Source organism: Neofelis nebulosa, chromosome 4 (genome assembly GCF_028018385.1).
Source record: "Neofelis nebulosa isolate mNeoNeb1 chromosome 4, mNeoNeb1.pri, whole genome shotgun sequence".
Lineage (NCBI taxonomy): Eukaryota > Metazoa > Chordata > Mammalia > Carnivora > Felidae > Neofelis > Neofelis nebulosa.
The window spans coordinates 155,441,667-155,459,703 of NC_080785.1; the positions used below are offsets into that span (position 1 = coordinate 155,441,667).

An 18,037-nucleotide genomic window follows, 5' to 3' on the forward strand; every position below is an offset into this window, starting at 1 on the left:
TTGATAAAAGCAGGGAAGCAAATCAGTGATATCACCTTTGACTGCATTCGTTTTATCACTATATAAAACAAAAAGCTGTCCTAAGGGTTGCAGTCCACTCAGATAAGTATTATTGGAAAAGAAAACTGAAAGAGTAAAGATATTCTACTGTGTAATGGGACAGAAAGAAACGTCATCATTATTTTCATTAAATATACAATGTTAACTAAAGGGGCGCCTGGGTAGCTCAGTCAATTTATCATCAAATTTCGGCTCAGGTCATGATTCACAATTAGTGAGTTGAAGCCCTGCATCCGGCTCTGAGCTAACAGAGCAGTGCCTGCTTGGGATCCTCTCTCCCTCTCTCTCTGCCCCTCCCCTGCTCACTCACGCTCTCTCAAAAATTAAAAAAAATTAAAAAAAAAGAATATTAACGAAGTCCTACTGCATTTATTATGTTCTCCTTTTACGAAGTCTTACTGTTACTACCCTAAGAATATGCAACAATATAACCTACAAATATAAATATCCTATAAAGAGTTTAAAAAGCAGTTCATATAAATTTTTATGTGAGAGGAAAGAAACATAAAAGCGTTGTTATACATTTTTCTCAAACATATTGTTTGAGAAACAATGTTTTCTATTTGTAGTACTACCAAATACTACTAAGTGCCGCTGTTAATTAGCCCTATTGTGGTTTTGCTCAAGCAATAGTAGGAGAGTAAACATTACACAACATACGTAATCTCAAATAAACAATTTTTCGTATATTTATGTTAAAGTAGTAACATGTGTGTGTAATCATTATTTCATGATCGCTCTGGTGAGCTGTGGCTGTGTTCTGTATGCCTGTCAGCACCTGCCCTCCCCCGGGACCCCCAGGGAGGGACCTCCCCGGCGCCGAGACCAACCAAGGACCCGGGTCCTTAACAAGCCCCACCCCCGTGACAAACCCCGCCCCTTCGGCGGATCCTGACCTCGCCCACAGAATGCCTGCGTTTCAGTAATTGGCCCCGCCTCCGCAGTGCCCAGGCTCCGCCCCTGATACGCAAACAGGCCATTGCTCGGTAGCCTAGGACAAGGGCTCCCCAGTTCCGGTTTAGTTGTCATGGTGGGGCCCAGCCCGCCTAGCCTCGTCTTTTCCGGTCTCAGTCCGGCGTGGCAGGGCGGCGGGGGCAGCCTTAGCCCTTTCAAGACTTTCTCTGTTATGGCCGCGCCCTACCTCTCCTTCCGGCCGCAGCCTGTCATGGCGGCGCCCTGAGTAACCACTTCCGGACTCAGCTTCTGCAATTGTCCGGCTCTCCCTAGCCCCAGCTGCCATGGCGGCACCCAAGGTTCACCGGAAGTAAGCCGTCGGAAGTGAGGCGGTGCCTCTGCCCGGAAGCGAGTGCGGCGCTGGGAAAGATGGCGGCGGCGGCTGCGGTGGGCAACGCGGTGCCTTGCGGGGCCAGGCCTTGCGGGGCCCGGCCCGGCGGGCAGCCCAAGCCCGGGCCGCAGCCGCGCACCCTCCTCGCCGCCGGGCCGGCGCTCATAGCGAGCGGTGACGAGCTGGTTGCTGCCGTGTGGCCGTACCGGCGGCTGGCACTGCTGCGGCGCCTCACGGTGCTGCCGTTCGCGGGTCTGCTCTACCCGGCCTGGCTGGGCGCCGCGGCCGCCGGCTGCTGGGGCTGGGGCAGCAGCTGGGTGCAGATACCCGAAGCCGCACTGCTTGTGCTCGCCAGCATCTGCCTCGCGCACGCGCTCACCGTCCTCTCGGGGCATTGGTCCGTGCACGCGCACTGCGCGCTCACCTGCACCCCGGTAAGTGCTCGGGCACGAGCCTGACCCTCGACTCGGTCGAACCTTGCGGCGGGTCTGGGTCACGACGTTTGTGTAGGTCCCCACTCCATCCCGGGCTTCCCATTTGCTGGGCCTGAGTCCCCAGCGTTGCCCTCTGGGTGTCCAAACCCTGGCCCTACTACTGACTTGCTGTGCGACCCTGACGCAGGTTATTTCCTTTTTCTGGAATCCCTCCTTGGTGTGGTCATTTAGGCTCGGGAAGCTAATATCTATAAAAAGCTCAGCGTAGGATCCGACATATGTTCTTCTTTGTTATGGCTTGTTAATGCTAGCGACCATAATAGCAAGTACTAGGTTGCTTCTAGAAACGGTCCTACTTTCTTCCCTTGTGTCTCTGTCTACTACTTTGGTTTTCAGAGTGTGAGGCTAGACCCGCCGGGTGAGTTTACTTGTCTGTGGAGGTTGGTTTGAGAGCTCTGTTGTCTGGTGTTTACGGGCCCTCACATACTAGGACCAAAATTAGGTTGAAATGCACTTTGATCATAGCAAGCATTTAAGAGGAGCAGGAGCAGTTTGTGAGCAAGTGACTTCAAGTGCTTTTTGCTTTTTGTCTCTTTATGCCTGCCTGCAAGCTGAGTGTGGTGACAGTGAGGACTTCTTTCAGAACACACTTTTAGAAGCACAGTAGCACTTCTGACCCTTAACTGCCAGGATCTGGATAGGGAGAGCTGCCCTGGGTCAGCAGTTACTATCAGTGACTGCACCACCGCTCTCTGGGCCTGCCTTGGATGACACTGGCATGTTTGCAGCCATGGGCACTGAGGTCCAGCCAGTCTCCCCTTTGATCCCAGGCGTGCGTCTGCTGGAAAGAGAGGGAAAGGGAGCAGCATTAAGGGCGGCAGAAAGAGAAGTCCACTCTCTTTGACTGCAAACATGGGCTGGGTCCTCTTTCTCTTCTGAGAGAATAAAGTCTCTCTTGTTTCCCCAACAAGCCTTATCCCAGGGGAGGGGCTCAAACTTACGGGCTTGGTGGCTTCAGGTCAGTACAACGAAAGATTCCAATGAGGGACCAAAAAATGGAGGGAAATTGGAGAGAGTGTGACGTCTCTCCCCAAACGTCCAGCTGCCTTTTGGCCTGCAAGTAAAAAACGGGACTGTTCACTTCCTCTCCAGGGATGAAGGACAAGGAGCTAAGTGACTGTGGGGTTAGGACAGGCAGATCCGGGATCAGAGATCTCAGTCGAGTGCTTCTCTCTGGGTTTCAGTTCACCCTTGTGTAAAGCGAGAACTGTAACACCCACCTCCTGTTCCACAGTGAGAAGAGCCTGAAACGACCGCAGCCTTCCTGGCGTGGGGCCGGCCCCACGTAGCACTTTGCACTTTTTTTCCGTGGCATTCCCATCCCCAAGTTCATCGCTTAATGTTTTGTCTTTGTCGTTCTTTTCCAACTGCTTCCATGCCGGTGAATGCCCCGAGGGTCAGGGCCTTTCTACTGAGGGTCACCCTTTGGCGCCTCCCCGCACAAACACACACGTCCCAGGGACTGAGTGGGCTGGCCCAGCAGCCGCAAGCTGGCTGCAGCGTGGGCTTGAGGGAGCGCTAACTGACCTCCAGCCAGCGCCTCCATGTCATAGGTGCTGAGGGGCCTGCAGCGAACAAAGCAGACGAAAGCCGAACAAAGCAGACGAAAGCCGTTGCCTTCATGGCGTTAGCGAGAGAGGTAGAGCTCGTACTCAGCCATCAGTGCTCCAAAGGAAAAAACGGGACGAGGAAAGGAGTGTTGTGAGGGCCCTTTACATGGAGCCTCCTCCAGGGGAGGGCTCCTAAGAAGGTGACATTTGAGCAAGGGCCTGAAGCTGAGTGTGTGACCGCATGTTCCAGGCAGAGAAAACGGCTCGTGCAGAGGCCCTTAGCTGAGGCAAGGGCGAGTCTTGCCTCGTCGTCCCTGGTCACTTCAGGACACGTGATGAACGGTTAAAGGAGGGGAGGCAGAGCAGCAGTAGGCCAGCGGGCTGGGACAGGGCCCGGCCCATGTGCATTGAGGGCGCATCTCATGCGGGAGGGCCTTCTTCCTGTTTGAGTTCAACAGTGCCCCAGGCATCAGGTGCTGTCCATCACTCCTGATTTTATGACACGAGACCAGCAGTGTGGTCAGGTAGTGTCTATGTCTCAGTGACAGATGGGGAAGCGGCCGGGCCAGCCTCCGGAGCCCAGTGGCGTGTTCTGCGCCCAGACCTGCGGTGCGTGCAGCCTCCCTGGTGGGGGCTGTGCAGCTGGGGGGCGGGAAGGGCTCAGCAGCAGCACTTTGTCTCTCACAGGAGTACGACGCCAGCAAAGCAACCTTCGTGAAGGTGGTGCCGACCCCCAACAATGGCTCCACTGAGCTTGTGGCCCTCCACCGGGATGAGGTAGGGACCTGCTGCCGGGCCGCCCAGCCCAGGGTTTGGGTGGGTGGGTGGGGGGCTCCCAGGCACTGGCAGGCACGCCCAGGTTAGGGGCTTCTGCCACAGAGATGCCTCTGCTCCCACAGGGTGAAGATGGGCAAGAGGTGCTGTCCTTCGAATTCCAGAAGATCAAGTATTCCTACGATGCCCTGGAGAAGAAGCGCTTCCTCCCTGTGGCCTTCCCTGTGGGAAATGCCTTCTCATATTACCAGAGCAACAGAGGCTTCCAGGAGGACTCTGAGATCCGCGCGGCCGAGAAGAAGTTTGGGAGCAATAAGTGAGTCCCAGGGTGCCCCCGTGTTCTGACAGGGCTGGAGCTCTGCCCACGGTCACAGCAGGGACGCTTGGCCGCGCCAGTGGCCCCTTTCCCATTTCTGCCCCGCCACGCTCCCGAGTCAGGGTGCCTAGGAAGTGGGGTGGAGAGGTCACCCTTTAAACAATACATCCCAGGGGCGCCTGGGTGGCTCAGTCAGTTGAGCGTCCAACTTCGGCTCGGGTCATGATCTCACGGTTTGTGGGTTCGAGCCCCGTGTCGGGCCCTGTGCTGACAGCTCGGAGCCTGCAGCCTGCTTCCGATTCTGTGTCCCCCTCACTCTCCGCCCCACCCCTGCTTGTGCTCTGTCTCTCTCTGTCTTTCAAAAATGGATAAACATTAAAAAAAATAAATACATAAACAATACATCCCAGGTGAAGATGGGGGGCACCTTTTGAGAAATGTGCTGTAGTCTTGTCTCCCCTGAGCTGGCCTACTGACAGGGACCCTGGAGGGCCCTCCAGCGGGAGTGCGTGCAGCTCTTCATGGGAGCCTGGCCTGAGGCCCCGGAGTTGGTTGTTGATCCTCGTTTTGTAATTACTATAGTTTTTCTCCGGCTTATTTATTTATTTTTTTTAGTCTTGTCGTTTTATTTTTTTTTTAAGTTTACTCATTTTTGACAGAGAGAGAGAGAGATAGAGCATGAGGTGGGGGGGTGAGGGGTGCAGAGAGAGGGAGACACAGAATCCGAAGCAGGCTCCAGGCTCCGAGCTGTCAGCATAGAGCCCGATGAAGGGCTCGAACTCACGGACCGTGAGAGCACCACCTGAGCCGAAGTCGGATGCTCAACTGACTGAGCCACCCAGGCGCCCCTGTTGTTTTGGAGTTTATTTATTTTGAGAGAGAACACGCACGTGCACTCACAAGTAGGGGAAGGGCAGAGAGAGAGAGAGCGAGAGAATCGATGCAGGGTTCGAACTCAGAAACCTCAAGTTCGTGACCTGAGCCAAAGTCAGATGCTTAACCCACTGAGCCACCCAGGTGGCCTATTTCTCTTTGTTTTTAAGTTTTTTTCCTGAGTGTAAGTTGTCACCTTTGTCCTCGTATTTTTCCCAGCACTTCAGGAAGAGTGGTAAAAGGAATCGTTAGTGATCACCTTGGCTCTCTTTTGTGCCAGGCAGGATGCCAGATGCCTTGTACGTATGTGCTTTCTCTTCAGTCACCAAAACCTCCAGTGCCGAGACACTACTGGGAGGGGGCAGAGCTGGACTTCAGAGCCCCTGTCCCTGCCACCATGATAATCATCCTTGACCTGAAAATCCTTAGACCCTTTAGGGAATTCTTCCCTGACTTCATTGCTTTTTAAAAATTACAGATGGTGGCAGCAGAGGTGGGGTGGGTTGGGGGGGTTGGCACCTGGGTGGCTCAATTGGTTAAGCGGCTGACTCTTGATTTTGGCTCAGGTCATGATCTCGGGGTTTGTGAGATCGATCCCCCCCAAACCGATCCCGCGATGTCAGCACAGAGCCTGCTTAGGATTCTCTCTCTCCCTGTCTCTGCCCCTCCCTGTGCTCACGCACATGCAGGTGCACACACAGTCTCACTTTCAGAATAAGCAAACGTTAAAAATACAGATGTGTCATTTCAAATAGCAACGTAGTGGGGAGGTTTATAAGAAATTTTTTACTTACTTCCCTGCTTAAGGTCAGCCTTGATAGTGGCATGGGATGTCCCCTTGCACACCTTCCTGCCTCATGCAAAGTCACCTGACAATGCGGAATGGGCCCCAGTTGTTGTTGTTTGTTTTTATCACGGTGGATTCTTTTTCTCGCATCTCACCTCTAGTACTCATCTCTAAGGGCAGGGCGAGGAGGACCCAGGCTGCCTGGCTCGTTCCCTGGCCCTGCTGGGCTATCACACAATGCCGCAGAACACACCCTTAGGCCCCATTCCTCAAATTCTGGGGCTTTCGTTGAGGGAGTTTGGGGGAAATTTCAGCTCCAGACCTCCCCTCTCGAAATCAGGGTGGGGCTCAGCCCCCAGGGGACCCCACAATACCCCACAGCCAGGCCTCTCCTGCACAGCTTCAGGGCCCCCATCCCACAGTCAGGTACTCCTTCTCTGCTTGCTTGTCACCCAATCTGATGACCGGTTCTGTCTTGCACTAACCCTGCTTGAGTGCGTGGCTACCTGAAAAACCTGTCGCTGATTCAGAAGCTTCACCTGGGTTCTGTGGAGCAGAGGGCTGGCAGCAGTTAGCATGCTAGTCACAGTCGAGTGGACTGTCCCTCCTGGCTCCTTGTTTCCCGAGGGGCTCCTGAGGCCTCACGCTGTGAACAAGATGTGGGGTCTGGTCTCTTGCAGGGCCGAGATGGTGGTGCCTGACTTCTCAGAGCTGTTCAAGGAGAGAGCCACAGCACCCTTCTTTGTGTTCCAGGTAAACAGCAGCTTGGGCTCTCCCCCCACCCTGTTCCTTGGGCCTTCCACAGCCAGAGCAGTCTCCCTTCTCCACACCTGAAAATCTGTCTGTCTGCACGGGCCTGGGCCGTGGGTAGAACAGCCCGTGGTGTGCCTTCCCAGCCTCCTCAGGTGTCCATCTTCGTGTGCTCCTGTGGATGGACGGGCGGGGGTGTGGACACACAGGCTGTGTCCTGCAGGTTTTTTGCGTGGGGCTCTGGTGTCTGGATGAGTACTGGTACTACAGCGTCTTCACACTTTCCATGTTGGTGGCCTTCGAGGCCTCCCTGGTGCAGCAGCAGATGAGGAACATGTCAGAGATCCGGAAGATGGGCAACAAGCCTCACATGATCCAGGTGTGGCCAACAGGGAGACTTGCTGCGGCGGGGGGGCGGGGGGGGGGGGTGCGGGGGGCACCTGCCAGTCTCAGGGTGGACGTGGAGCGAGGGCAGGGTGAGGTCAGCTCTTGGCATGCACCTGCATCATGCCCCCTCTCAAGAGGCAGAGCTGAGTGCACCTCCCCTCCACCCAGGTCTACCGCAGCCGGAAGTGGAGGCCCATCGCCAGCGATGAGATCGTTCCGGGAGACATTGTGTCAATCGGTGAGGCACAGTTCTGTTCCGTCCTGGCGGGAGCCCTTCTCTCGGCTTCCGTCCAACCCTCCCGCCCCTTCCCGCAGGCCGCTCCCCACAGGAGAACTTAGTGCCCTGTGACGTGCTGTTGCTGCGCGGCCGCTGCATCGTGGACGAGGCCATGCTCACAGGGGAGTCGGTGCCACAGATGAAGGTGCTGGGTGGGGAGTAGGGGTCGTGCTCGGTGTACTCCCGTGCCTCACTGTCTCATTCGTGGAGCAGGGAGAGGGCTGGTCGCTAGGCCGGGATCCTGCCTAGGCACGGCTGGAGGAGGCCAGAGGAGGTGCGGTGCCTAGATGGAGCTGCCGGCTCTCCTGGGGGGGGGGGGGGGGGTCTGCACCCTGAACGAAGGGGAGCTGGGTGGTGAAGAGAGAGGCCAAGGTCGTTGGGGGTTGTCCAGGCCAGGGACCGGGGATGTCGGACTAGGGTGGGCCAAGAGAAACCAGGAGAGCGTGAACCCCGAGTGAGGCCAGTTGGGGGATCCCGAGGAGTGGATGTGCACACGCAGGTGGGGAGAAGACGAGGTCAGGCTGGGAACCCTGTGAGGGTCAGAGTGGCCCAACCCAGCCCCAGGGGCCCCCTCTTGAGAGACTGGGGATGGAGAAGGAGGCCGAGGTGAGAGCGCCCTCACCATCCTCTCTTTTCTCCTCAGGAGCCCATTGAAGACCTCAGCCCTGACCGGGTGCTGGACCTCCAGGCCGACTCCCGGCTCCACGTCATCTTTGGGGGCACCAAGGTGGTACAGCACATCCCCCCACAGAAGGCCACCACGGGCCTGAAGCGTAGGTGCCTTGGGGAGATCCGGGGGTGTTCTGGCCCCACCGTCCCCACCCCCTCAACACCGGCTTGGCTGTGCGGGAGTCGGGACGAACAGATACAAGTGATGCTCGTTCTGTTTGTTTCTGCAGCAGTTGACAATGGGTGCGTGGCCTACGTCCTCAGGACCGGATTCAACACGTCCCAGGTATGGCCCCTTGTCTGGCTCTGGGGAGGGTGGGCCCCAGGGCAGGAGGCAGACAGTTGAGACAGTAGCTCTTATGGACCCCAGAACATCCCCGCCACAGGCTTACTCTGACAGAGGGTACTGGTTCGGGGCAGGGTGCGGAGGCAAGCCCTAGACTGAGCCCGCTGTCCTCAGCTGAGCTTCTGGTGGGGAGCACAGACAGAGAACGGGCTGTTGCCACACACATTGGGATGGTGTACAGAGTCATGCTCATAAACTCTTCACTAAAATGGCATGAGGGCTGCCTGGTAGAGGTGATGGCCGGACCTCCCTCTGGAAAACCCAGTCCCCCATCTAAACCACTTCTTTCCCTAACCCCCAGTTTTTGGCCACTGGTCTCTATAACCCTTAGCTGAGTTGCAGCCTCCCACATACCTGTGTGGTCCCTGTGTCACGGCTGCAGGACTCACTGGTGGGCCCAGGGCAGGCCCTCCCCATCAGCAGAGGGATACTCTGACCCTCTGTGCTGTCAGATGCTGGAGGCCACCCCTACCCCACACCCCCACACCCCCATGCCAGGAAAGGCCTCTAACCCCCTGTCCTTCTAGGGCAAGCTGCTTCGAACCATCCTCTTTGGAGTCAAGAGGGTGACTGCAAACAACCTGGAGACCTTTATCTTCATCCTCTTCCTCCTGGTCTTCGCCATCGCAGCAGCTGCCTACGTGTGGATTGAAGGTATGCACTGTGGCCCCTCACCTGTCTGCTGGGACCTGTCCCCATGGCCCCCAGGCTGGCAGGCCCTGTCTCCGCAGGCACCAAGGACCCCAGCCGGAACCGCTACAAGCTGTTTCTGGAATGCACACTGATCCTCACCTCGGTCGTGCCCCCTGAGCTGCCCATCGAGTTGTCTCTGGCTGTCAACACCTCCCTCATTGCCCTGGCCAAGCTCTGTGAGTGCCTGGGACAGGGTTGGGTGCCTAGCGGGCCGGGGCCTGGCAGAGCCCCTGACCCTGGCTCCTCCCCTTCCCAGACATGTATTGCACGGAGCCCTTCCGGATCCCGTTTGCCGGCAAGGTAGAGGTGTGCTGCTTCGACAAGACAGGGACCTTGACTAGCGACAGCCTAGTCGTTCGTGGGGTGGCCGGGCTCAGGTGAGCATGGGGGGCCTAGGCCTCTCCCCCAGCAGGTGGCTTTCTGGGAGCTCAAGGGACAGACGGCACCCACCCAGACCCACCCACCACAGTGGACCACTGAAGTTTGATCAGGCGGCAGAGGGGGGTGTTCCCCGTGTACTCTTCAATGTGACATCAGTGTGGAGGCTCAGCTCCCACCCCAAGCAGCCATACGATCCCTAGAGCCGTCTCTGAGATGGGCACAGTTGGCACGAAGACCAAGACCATGCGTCTCAGCCCCTGTAGTGACTGGCACAGAGTGGAGGCCCATCCCTCATCCTGGCTAGCAAGTCCCAAGAGTCCCTCCACTCCATAACAAGCGGTTTCCTCTCTTTGCAGAGACGGGAAGGAGGTCACTCCTGTGTCTAACATCCCTGTAGAGACACACCGTGCCCTGGCCTCATGCCACTCCCTCATGCAGCTGGATGATGGCACCCTTGTGGGTGATCCACTTGAGAAGGCTATGCTGACAGCTGTGGACTGGACGCTGACCAAAGGTGAGGGGCTGGAGCTTTGGGCCCAGTTCTCACACCCCTGGGTGGGCGGGCTGCACCCCTCGGAGACACCTGTGTGTCCACCTCGGGCAGGCAGGCCTATAACTGTGATGTTCCCCTAGGTGGGTGGGCACAGGCTCACCTCTGACCTGAGATAGTCCATGCCCGTGGGAGTAGAGCCTGCCCCACCCTGTCAGAAGTCACAGGCAGGGTCCTCTGAGCACAGGTCTCTCAGTCTTGACCCTACCTGGAGTGAGGAGCCTCCCAGCCCCCACCTGCAGGCCCTGGGTCTGGGGGTGGGGGGAAGAGAGGGGTGGAAGGGGGAGGCGGGGGCTTGGCTGCCTCTTTGGAGCGAAGGCCCTCAGGATTCGTACTTATTTGTTTCCAGATGAGAAAGTATTCCCCCGAAGTATTAAAACTCAGGGGCTGAAAATTCACCAGCGCTTTCATTTTGCCAGTGCCCTAAAGCGAATGTCCGTGCTCGCCTCCTATGAGAAGCTAGGCTCCACTGATCTCTGCTACATTGCGGCTGTGAAGGGGGCCCCCGAAACCCTGCACTCCATGGTGAGCCAGCCCCGGCCCAGGGGGAAGGGGGGCGCGGGGCGGTCGGTGACATCCCCCCGCGTTCCCTGCAGTTCGCCCAGTGCCCACCTGACTACCACCACATCCACACGGAGATTTCCCGGGAAGGAGCCCGAGTCTTGGCGCTGGGGTACAAGGAGCTGGGGCATCTCACCCACCAGCAGGTAAGGGCCCAGGCTCTCCACCTGCTGGCCCCTTGTCCTCACCGCCTTCTGTTCCCGTCAGTACCACTATGAGCAGGCATGGTTCTTTCTTCCTCTTCCCGTGTCTCTACCTTTGGAGGCCCTGGGTGGCACTCGGTCCTTGGTCCCTTCTTCCCCACTGTGTGCCCTGTCCCTTAGGGGACCCCATCCCATCTTGGCTCCTGAGGCCACTGTGGCCGAGCACAACCAAGGCCCGCCTCATCCAGCTTCCTACCCCTACACCCTTGGGTCCTCACACCTCCCCAAGGATCACCAGGAAGCATCTCAGATTCCTGTCTCCATCCCAGTTCTGCCCCTACCCTGTCCAACCACCCTGTCACTGTGTGGTCTTGGGGCGCCTCCAGCTCTCGTTCACGCCCTACATCGTCACATCGGTCATCAGCTTTCTTCTCCCCTTCCACCGTCAGTCCTCCTCCTTTATCCGCTTCCACCTGGGCCCTCATCCAGTCCACTTAACACCTGGCAGCTGAGAGATTCTTCCAGAGTGCGCACCAGATTGTGGGCTTATGTGCATAGCTGCCCTGCTTGATGCCACTCCCTGAGTCTGTCTGTCTCGTTCCCCTGCTGTCGTTTCTCATGGCAGTTAGTGCTCTGATTTCTGTGATTTTATTTCACATCGCTTCTGGTGGTAGGCAATCTCTGTGAGGGCAGGAGGTTTGGGTTTCTGATAGGAGGAACAGGGTGAGTGTGTGCTCAGTGATTAACAAAGGAGTGTCTGACTTTGTTGTCTGGGAGGCTGAGTCACAGGGGCTCCGTGCCCTGCTGTTGCCCACATAGGGAGGAAAGGTCCCACGGTGGGGAAACCACACAGCCCTGCTGAGCCCCTGTGGGTTGCCCTCCCCACTTCTCAGCTTCTGACCCTCACATGTTCCTCCTGTAAAGATGGGGCCTTCCCTGACCTCCCTTACCAGCTCAGAAGTGATGGGGGGATGGGTTGTAAGGCACCCCTGTGTCCCCACACAGGCCCGGGAAGTCAAACGGGAGGCCTTGGAGTGCAACCTCAAGTTCGTTGGCTTCATTGTGGTCTCCTGCCCGCTGAAGGCCGATTCTAAGGCTGTGATCCGTGAGATCCAGAATGCGTCCCACCGGGTATGGCTGCCACACCCCTCCCCATTGGGCCCCAAGGGTGGCCTGACGGGTGGGTGGGTCTTTGTTCCTTCCGGAGAGGGGGATGTGACAGTAGAGGACAGTTCTCCCCTCAGTGGGGCAGGTTTGAGTGGGTATCCAGGTCTCAATAGCAAGGACGTCTTTCTTGGATTTCAGCTGAGCTCCGTCACAGCTCTGGTGCTAACGCTTTTCCAGGCTTGAGGATGCCTTGGGACCCGGCCTGTGCCCACCCATCTCAAGTTGCTTCCTTGGCCCTCAGCATCCTTGGGATGCAAGGGCAGTTCCCCCACTCCACCCCATCCTAGACAGGAAGAGCTGGAGCTGGGACAGGGGATACAGAGGCACTTCCCAGACAGACCGCATCCGTCTGTCCTGTGGTTTCTGTTTTCTAGTTTGGGACTCAGGATGCAGTTTAGAATGTGGGAGGTGAGTGAGCAGTCACAGAGGTGGTGACATGAGCGGCACCCACCTGGCTCTCAGCAATCACAGCCTGTCTTCCCATCACTGGGCCCTAAGTGCAAAGGCTGGAGCATCTGTTCCCCTCTGCCTGGGGCAGCTACCAAGCCAAGGGGGTCCACACCAGTAGCTGGTTCTTAGTTTGTATTACAGAAAAGGCTTGAGTGTTTTCAGAAAGACATGCATTCGTGAATTATTTGCATAAAACGCCACCAAGTTGGGGTGGATTGTGGCCCCTGGAACCCATTCTGCATTAGGAGACCAAGACCTCATTCTGTGACCTTCTCTAGAGGGGACTCGATCACCAGGTCTCCAGGCTGGAGTTTGACCTGCTGAGCCCTGCCCCACTGAGCCCTCTTCTCTTGCCAGGTGGTCATGATCACAGGCGACAACCCGCTCACTGCCTGCCACGTGGCTCAGGAGCTGCACTTCATTGAAAAGGCACAAACACTGATCCTGCAGCCTCCCACAGAGAAAGGTGAGGCGCCGTGGAGCCCTGGACTCTGGGGGACCCTGAGTCCAAGAACAGCTCCTGTCTGGTGGCCCACCTGGATTTCAGGCCTGAGGAACGTAGCCTTGCCTCGTCGGCATGCTCAGGCCCCCTGGCCAGGGAGTTCCACACCTGTGTGTCCAGCAGCGTGCGAGCAGCTACTGGTTCCAGGATCAGCGATGACTTACAATCAGGGTGGTTGGTTGTCGTCAGCCAGTCTGTGTTTTCTGTCCTCACACCTGCCTTGGGTCCGGCAAGCTGTCGTACCTGGTGAGGGTTCTCGTGAGCACGGGGATGCTGGGATGACCAGACCCCAGGCAGAGGGCGCGGTGCACGTTACCACCCTTGTCATCTCCGCACCCCGTAGGAGGAAACTGACAAGGTCAGCTGTTAGGGCCCCCACTTTGTAGACAAGGAAAGAGAAGTAAACTCATCGACCTCAGTCGCTCAGTGGTACTTGGAGGATTTGCTTCCAGGTGTCCTGACTCCAGAGCTCATGGCCTCTGGTCATTCCTGAGTAACCAAATTGGCTGCAAGTGGTGCCCAAGGGTAGAGTCCATTGAGGGGCACATCCAGCCCCAGCACCTCCGGCTGGTGGGGTGTGTGGGGTCTGTTAGATTGTTAGATGCCAAGGGATGGCGTCTGGCTGGGGAATGACCTGCGTCGGAATGTCACCAGGCTGCAGATCAGAGGAGGTTGCAGCTTTGGGAACTGTGCTGGATTCTAGAATCTCCCAGCCCTTCTAGTCAATGTGTCAGTGCCAGATCTCTGTCGTCTCTGTCCCAGCCCCAGGCACTATGGTCTTCCAGAGCCCAGGGATTGTAGGCAGGTGGCCCAGAGGTGGCTGTCGGGACTGTTGGTTGGCAGATGAAGCTGCTCTAACAAAACGGCCACAACAAAAGGCACGTGGAGGCTGGTTTCCCTCCTAGCCAGGACAGCCCAGGATGAGCCATGCAGTGCCAGAAGGCCTCCCTCAGCCATCCTTGTCACTCAGCATCCACGTCTAGGCCAGCCATCTAGAAAGAGGAAGTGGTTGGTAAGCAGTGTCTGGCCCGAGGAAGTGACTCAGGGTGTCCAGGCCCTAGGAGAGGAAGGTTTCAGGCAGGCCCCAGGGGTAGGGGTGCCTTGCTCCTGAGGTCAGGCTGTCTGGATTTGAATCTGACTGTCATGTGGTCTCAGGCCAGTGGCCTAGGCTCTGGGTTCTTGAATCCTTTGTATGGGAGGGTTCTGTGAACAATCTGTGGGGTTCCTGGGCTGCAGGTGTGGACCCGGTTGGTAGGGATAAAGAGGGGTGAGGGCAAGGACATGCTTCAGGGAGATGAGACTAGGACCGTATATGTGAGGTCCATGTGAGGGGGATTTGCTGAGCGGCTGAACCCCTCTCCCTGACCCTGGGCTCTGGCCCTGTAGGTCGACCCTGCGTGTGGCGCTCTATCGATGGCAGTGTCATACTGCCCCTGGCTAGGGGCTCCCCAAAGGCGCTGGCCCTGGAGCATGCCCTGTGCCTCACGGGTGACGGCCTGGCCCACTTGCAGTCCGAGGACCCCCAGCAGCTGCTTCGCCTCATTCCCCATGTGCAGGTGTTCGCCCGCGTGGCCCCCAAACAGAAGGTGTGTACAGAGGAGGCAGAGGGGCAGGTGGGGCCCTGGGGGCGGCACAGAGCCCTCACACCGCCCATCTCTGCCCACGTAGGAGTTTGTCATCACCAGCCTGAAGGAGCTGGGCTATGTGACCCTCATGTGTGGCGACGGCACCAATGACGTTGGTGCCCTGAAGCATGCTGACGTGGGTGAGTCCCTCAAGCTGATGGACTGTCGCTTCCATCGATGTTCTGCCAGCACGGGCTTAGGCTTAGCTTCAGAGACACGTCACTGAGCGAGGTCTGTGGGGAGGCACTGGGGAGGGGGGCAGGGGCCAGTGGGATTGGGGATCTGGGACCTGCAGGCCTGGAAGGGACACAGGTGTCTGAGGAAGAGTGAGGTGAGGGCATCAGGGCCTCTGGGAGGCTCCATGTGGCAGACACAGCTTGGTTTGCTGAGGCCCCCCGGCCCCACGCAGGGACCACGTGGGCACTGAGGGCCAAAGGCCAGTGAGAGATGGGACAAGTGGCGATGCACAAATGGAAGCTGAGGCATTTGCCAAGCGTTCATAGGCTTGGATTCTTGTCAACAAAATGTAGTCATCGGGCTGACGTTTAAAAACTGATCTGGCGTACTTGTAGCTCTTTCGAGATTCTTAACTGATTTATTAGTCAACTGTGGTGTTTGTCACCTATTACGTCTTAGAATTACGATCCTTGGCAATAGACTTAGGGAGTCTGTTCATTTTGTCTCCTTTGTGTTTTGTGTATTTGGGTTTTGCTTCCTAAGTGTGGAAAGTAAGATAGATGCTCTCTGAGACACTCCCTGGGGAGATGGGCTAAGATGAGGAAGTTGGGGCTCCTGTGAGCAGACTCTGCACTCCGCACGGGGCCTGAGTGGCAGGCTCCTTCGGCCTCCACACATACAATCACATGCCTCTCCCCCAGGTGTGGCACTCCTGGCCAACGCCCCCGAGCGAGTTGTTGAACGGCGACGACGACCCCGAGACAGCCCCGTCCTGAGCAACAGTGGAGTCCGGGCCACTTCCAGGGCGGCCAAGCAGAGGTCGGGGCTCCCGCCTCCCGAGGAGCAGCTGGCCTCCCAGCGGGTGAGTCTCAGGAGGGGGGCACCGGCATCCCCTGGTGGCCATGTCTCACCCGTGTCGCCCGCCACACAGGACCGCCTGAGCCAGGTGCTGCGGGAACTGGAGGACGAGAGCACACCCATCGTGAAGCTGGGGGACGCCAGCATCGCTGCACCCTTCACCTCCAAGCTGTCTTCTATCCAGTGCAGTGAGTCCCATCCCCAGCCCCTCCCTCGTGCCCACCCCAGGCCTATCCTGATTGGCACCCATGCCCACACCTTCCTCCCCCGCCCCCCGCAGTCTGCCATGTGATCAAGCAAGGCCGCTGCACGCTGGTGACCACGCTGCAGATGTTCAAGATCTTGGCCCTCAATGCCCTCATCTTGGCCTATAGCCAGAGTGTTCTCTACCTGGAGGGCGTCAAGTTCAGTGACTTCCAGGCCACGCTGCAGGGGCTGCTGCTGGCCGGCTGCTTCCTCTTCATCTCCCGCTCCAAGGTGGGCTGAGACACAGGCAAAGCAGGGGTTCCCTCCCCAGCCCATGAGTCCCTTTGCCTCTTTGGGCTAGCTAGGATGGGCTGTTAAAGACACCACCACGTGTCATCCATTTGTCCTCACAGCAGCTCTCAGGGTGGGAACTGTCATCCCCACATCACAGATGAGAATCAGGGGACAGGGCAGGTACATGCTGAGACTCCCCAGAGTGGCACAACTCGGTTCCCAGCACTGTCTGCCAGCTGGGGTCTCAGGTGGGCCACATAGAGCCCACAGACAAGGAGAGGACAGATGGGGAAAATAATTATTGAGACCACTCAAAGCGTGCGGTGTCGGGAAAAATACAAAGTGACTCACAGGGCACAGCCTCATGGTCATTCAGGGGAACCCGTAGGTTCCCTACAGAATGAGGGAACCGGCCAGGAAGTAGGCAGAAAGGTCATAGATTGGCATGGGCTGATGCAAAAGAGGCCCTGGAAGCTGGAGAGGGTGGGAGGTGGGTGTTGTCAACCATGCACACCCAGTGGGCCCCAAAGAGAAGGCTTTGGTTTATTGTAGTACAAGGGGAAAGAGGATGGACTTTAAGTGCCCATTGACTGCTGTGTGGAGTGTAGGCATTGACTGAGGGTGTGATGGCATCTAGACTGAGGTGCTGGGGGACAAGCAGGACTCCAGGGACTGGTACTGACTTATAACCTCCAGGATTTGGTGACTGCTCTCTGCATGAGCCCTGCTAGGAGGCAGGGTGGGAGAGTAGGCCCAGGGTGAGCCTGGACCTTGACCCCCCCCACCCCCACCCTGCCGCTACAGCCCCTCAAGACTCTCTCCCGAGAGCGGCCCCTGCCCAACATCTTCAACCTATACACTGTCCTCACGGTCGTGCTCCAGTTCTGTGTGCACTTCCTGAGTCTCGTCTACCTGTACAGCGAAGCCCAGGCCCGGAGCCCTGAGAAGTGAGTGCTGTCCCAGCATGGGGGTTGGGGAGGGGCGGAAGGCAGTGTCCCTGCGGTGGAGGGTGCGCGAGGATGCACACGCAGACATTGCCCTGTGGTGGCCACAGCCAGGCAGTGGAGTCAGCCAGGGACAGCCCTGGCTCTGTGCAGGGATGGTGAGAGTCATAGGGTGGCCCTGTCCCCCATGTGTTGCTGCAGGCAGGAGCAGTTTGTGGACCTGTACAAGGAATTTGAGCCGAGCCTGGTCAACAGCACCGTGTACATCATGGCTATGGCCATGCAGATGGCCACCTTTGCCATCAACTACAAAGTGAGGTCCAGCCCATGCCTGAGTTCACCCTGCCCACTTTCTAGGCCCCCACAGCACTTGACTGTCCATCCATCTGTCCCCACAGGGCCCACCGTTCATGGAGAGCCTACCAGAGAACAGGCCCCTGGTGTGGAGCCTGGCTGTGTCACTCCTGGCCATCGTGGGCCTGCTCCTTGGCTCCTCACCTGACTTCAACAGTCAGTTTGGCCTCGTGGACATCCCCGTGGAGGTGAGTGGCCCCGTGGACGTGGCCCCACGACTCAGCCTGGGCCCGACTGTGGGCTTCCAGCTCACCAGTGCTCCCTGCCCCACAGTTCAAGCTGGTCATCGCCCAGGTCCTGCTCCTGGACTTCTGCCTGGCGCTCCTGGCTGACCGTGTCCTGCAGTTTTTCCTGGGGACCCCGAAGCTGAAAGTGCCTTCCTGAGATGGCGGTGCCGGCACCTGCTGCCCATGTTGGTGCCGCCGGGCGGAAGCCCCAAGAGGGAACACTGCCCCAGTGGCCACCAGGACTGATCTGAGCTGGGACACCCCCTATCCCCCACAGCCATCTGAGGGCCTGGCTGGCAGAACCAGCCCTGGGCTGGCACCTTTGGTAAATAAAGCCTCATCCATGATTTTAAGAAG

The 18,037-nt window shown here is 57.7% G+C and overlaps 1 protein-coding gene across 1 annotated transcript; it reads left to right on the forward strand.

The window, feature by feature from the left end:
• Positions 1–1,351: 1,351 nt before the first annotated feature.
• Positions 1,352–18,036, forward strand: ATP13A1 (ATPase 13A1). Its single transcript, XM_058727290.1, has 26 exons — positions 1,352–1,779; positions 4,077–4,166; positions 4,289–4,479; positions 6,820–6,892; positions 7,113–7,268; positions 7,445–7,514; positions 7,592–7,698; positions 8,197–8,326; positions 8,453–8,508; positions 9,096–9,222; positions 9,300–9,437; positions 9,518–9,638; positions 9,999–10,156; positions 10,542–10,717; positions 10,789–10,899; positions 11,902–12,027; positions 12,871–12,979; positions 14,402–14,601; positions 14,684–14,780; positions 15,519–15,679; positions 15,749–15,863; positions 15,956–16,152; positions 16,960–17,102; positions 17,301–17,412; positions 17,498–17,641; positions 17,727–18,036. The coding sequence occupies exons 1-26, from the start codon at positions 1,384–1,386 to the stop codon at positions 17,835–17,837; spliced, it is 3,615 nt and encodes a 1,204-aa protein (XP_058583273.1). The 5' UTR covers positions 1,352–1,383; the 3' UTR covers positions 17,838–18,036.
• Position 18,037: the final 1 nt, after the last annotated feature.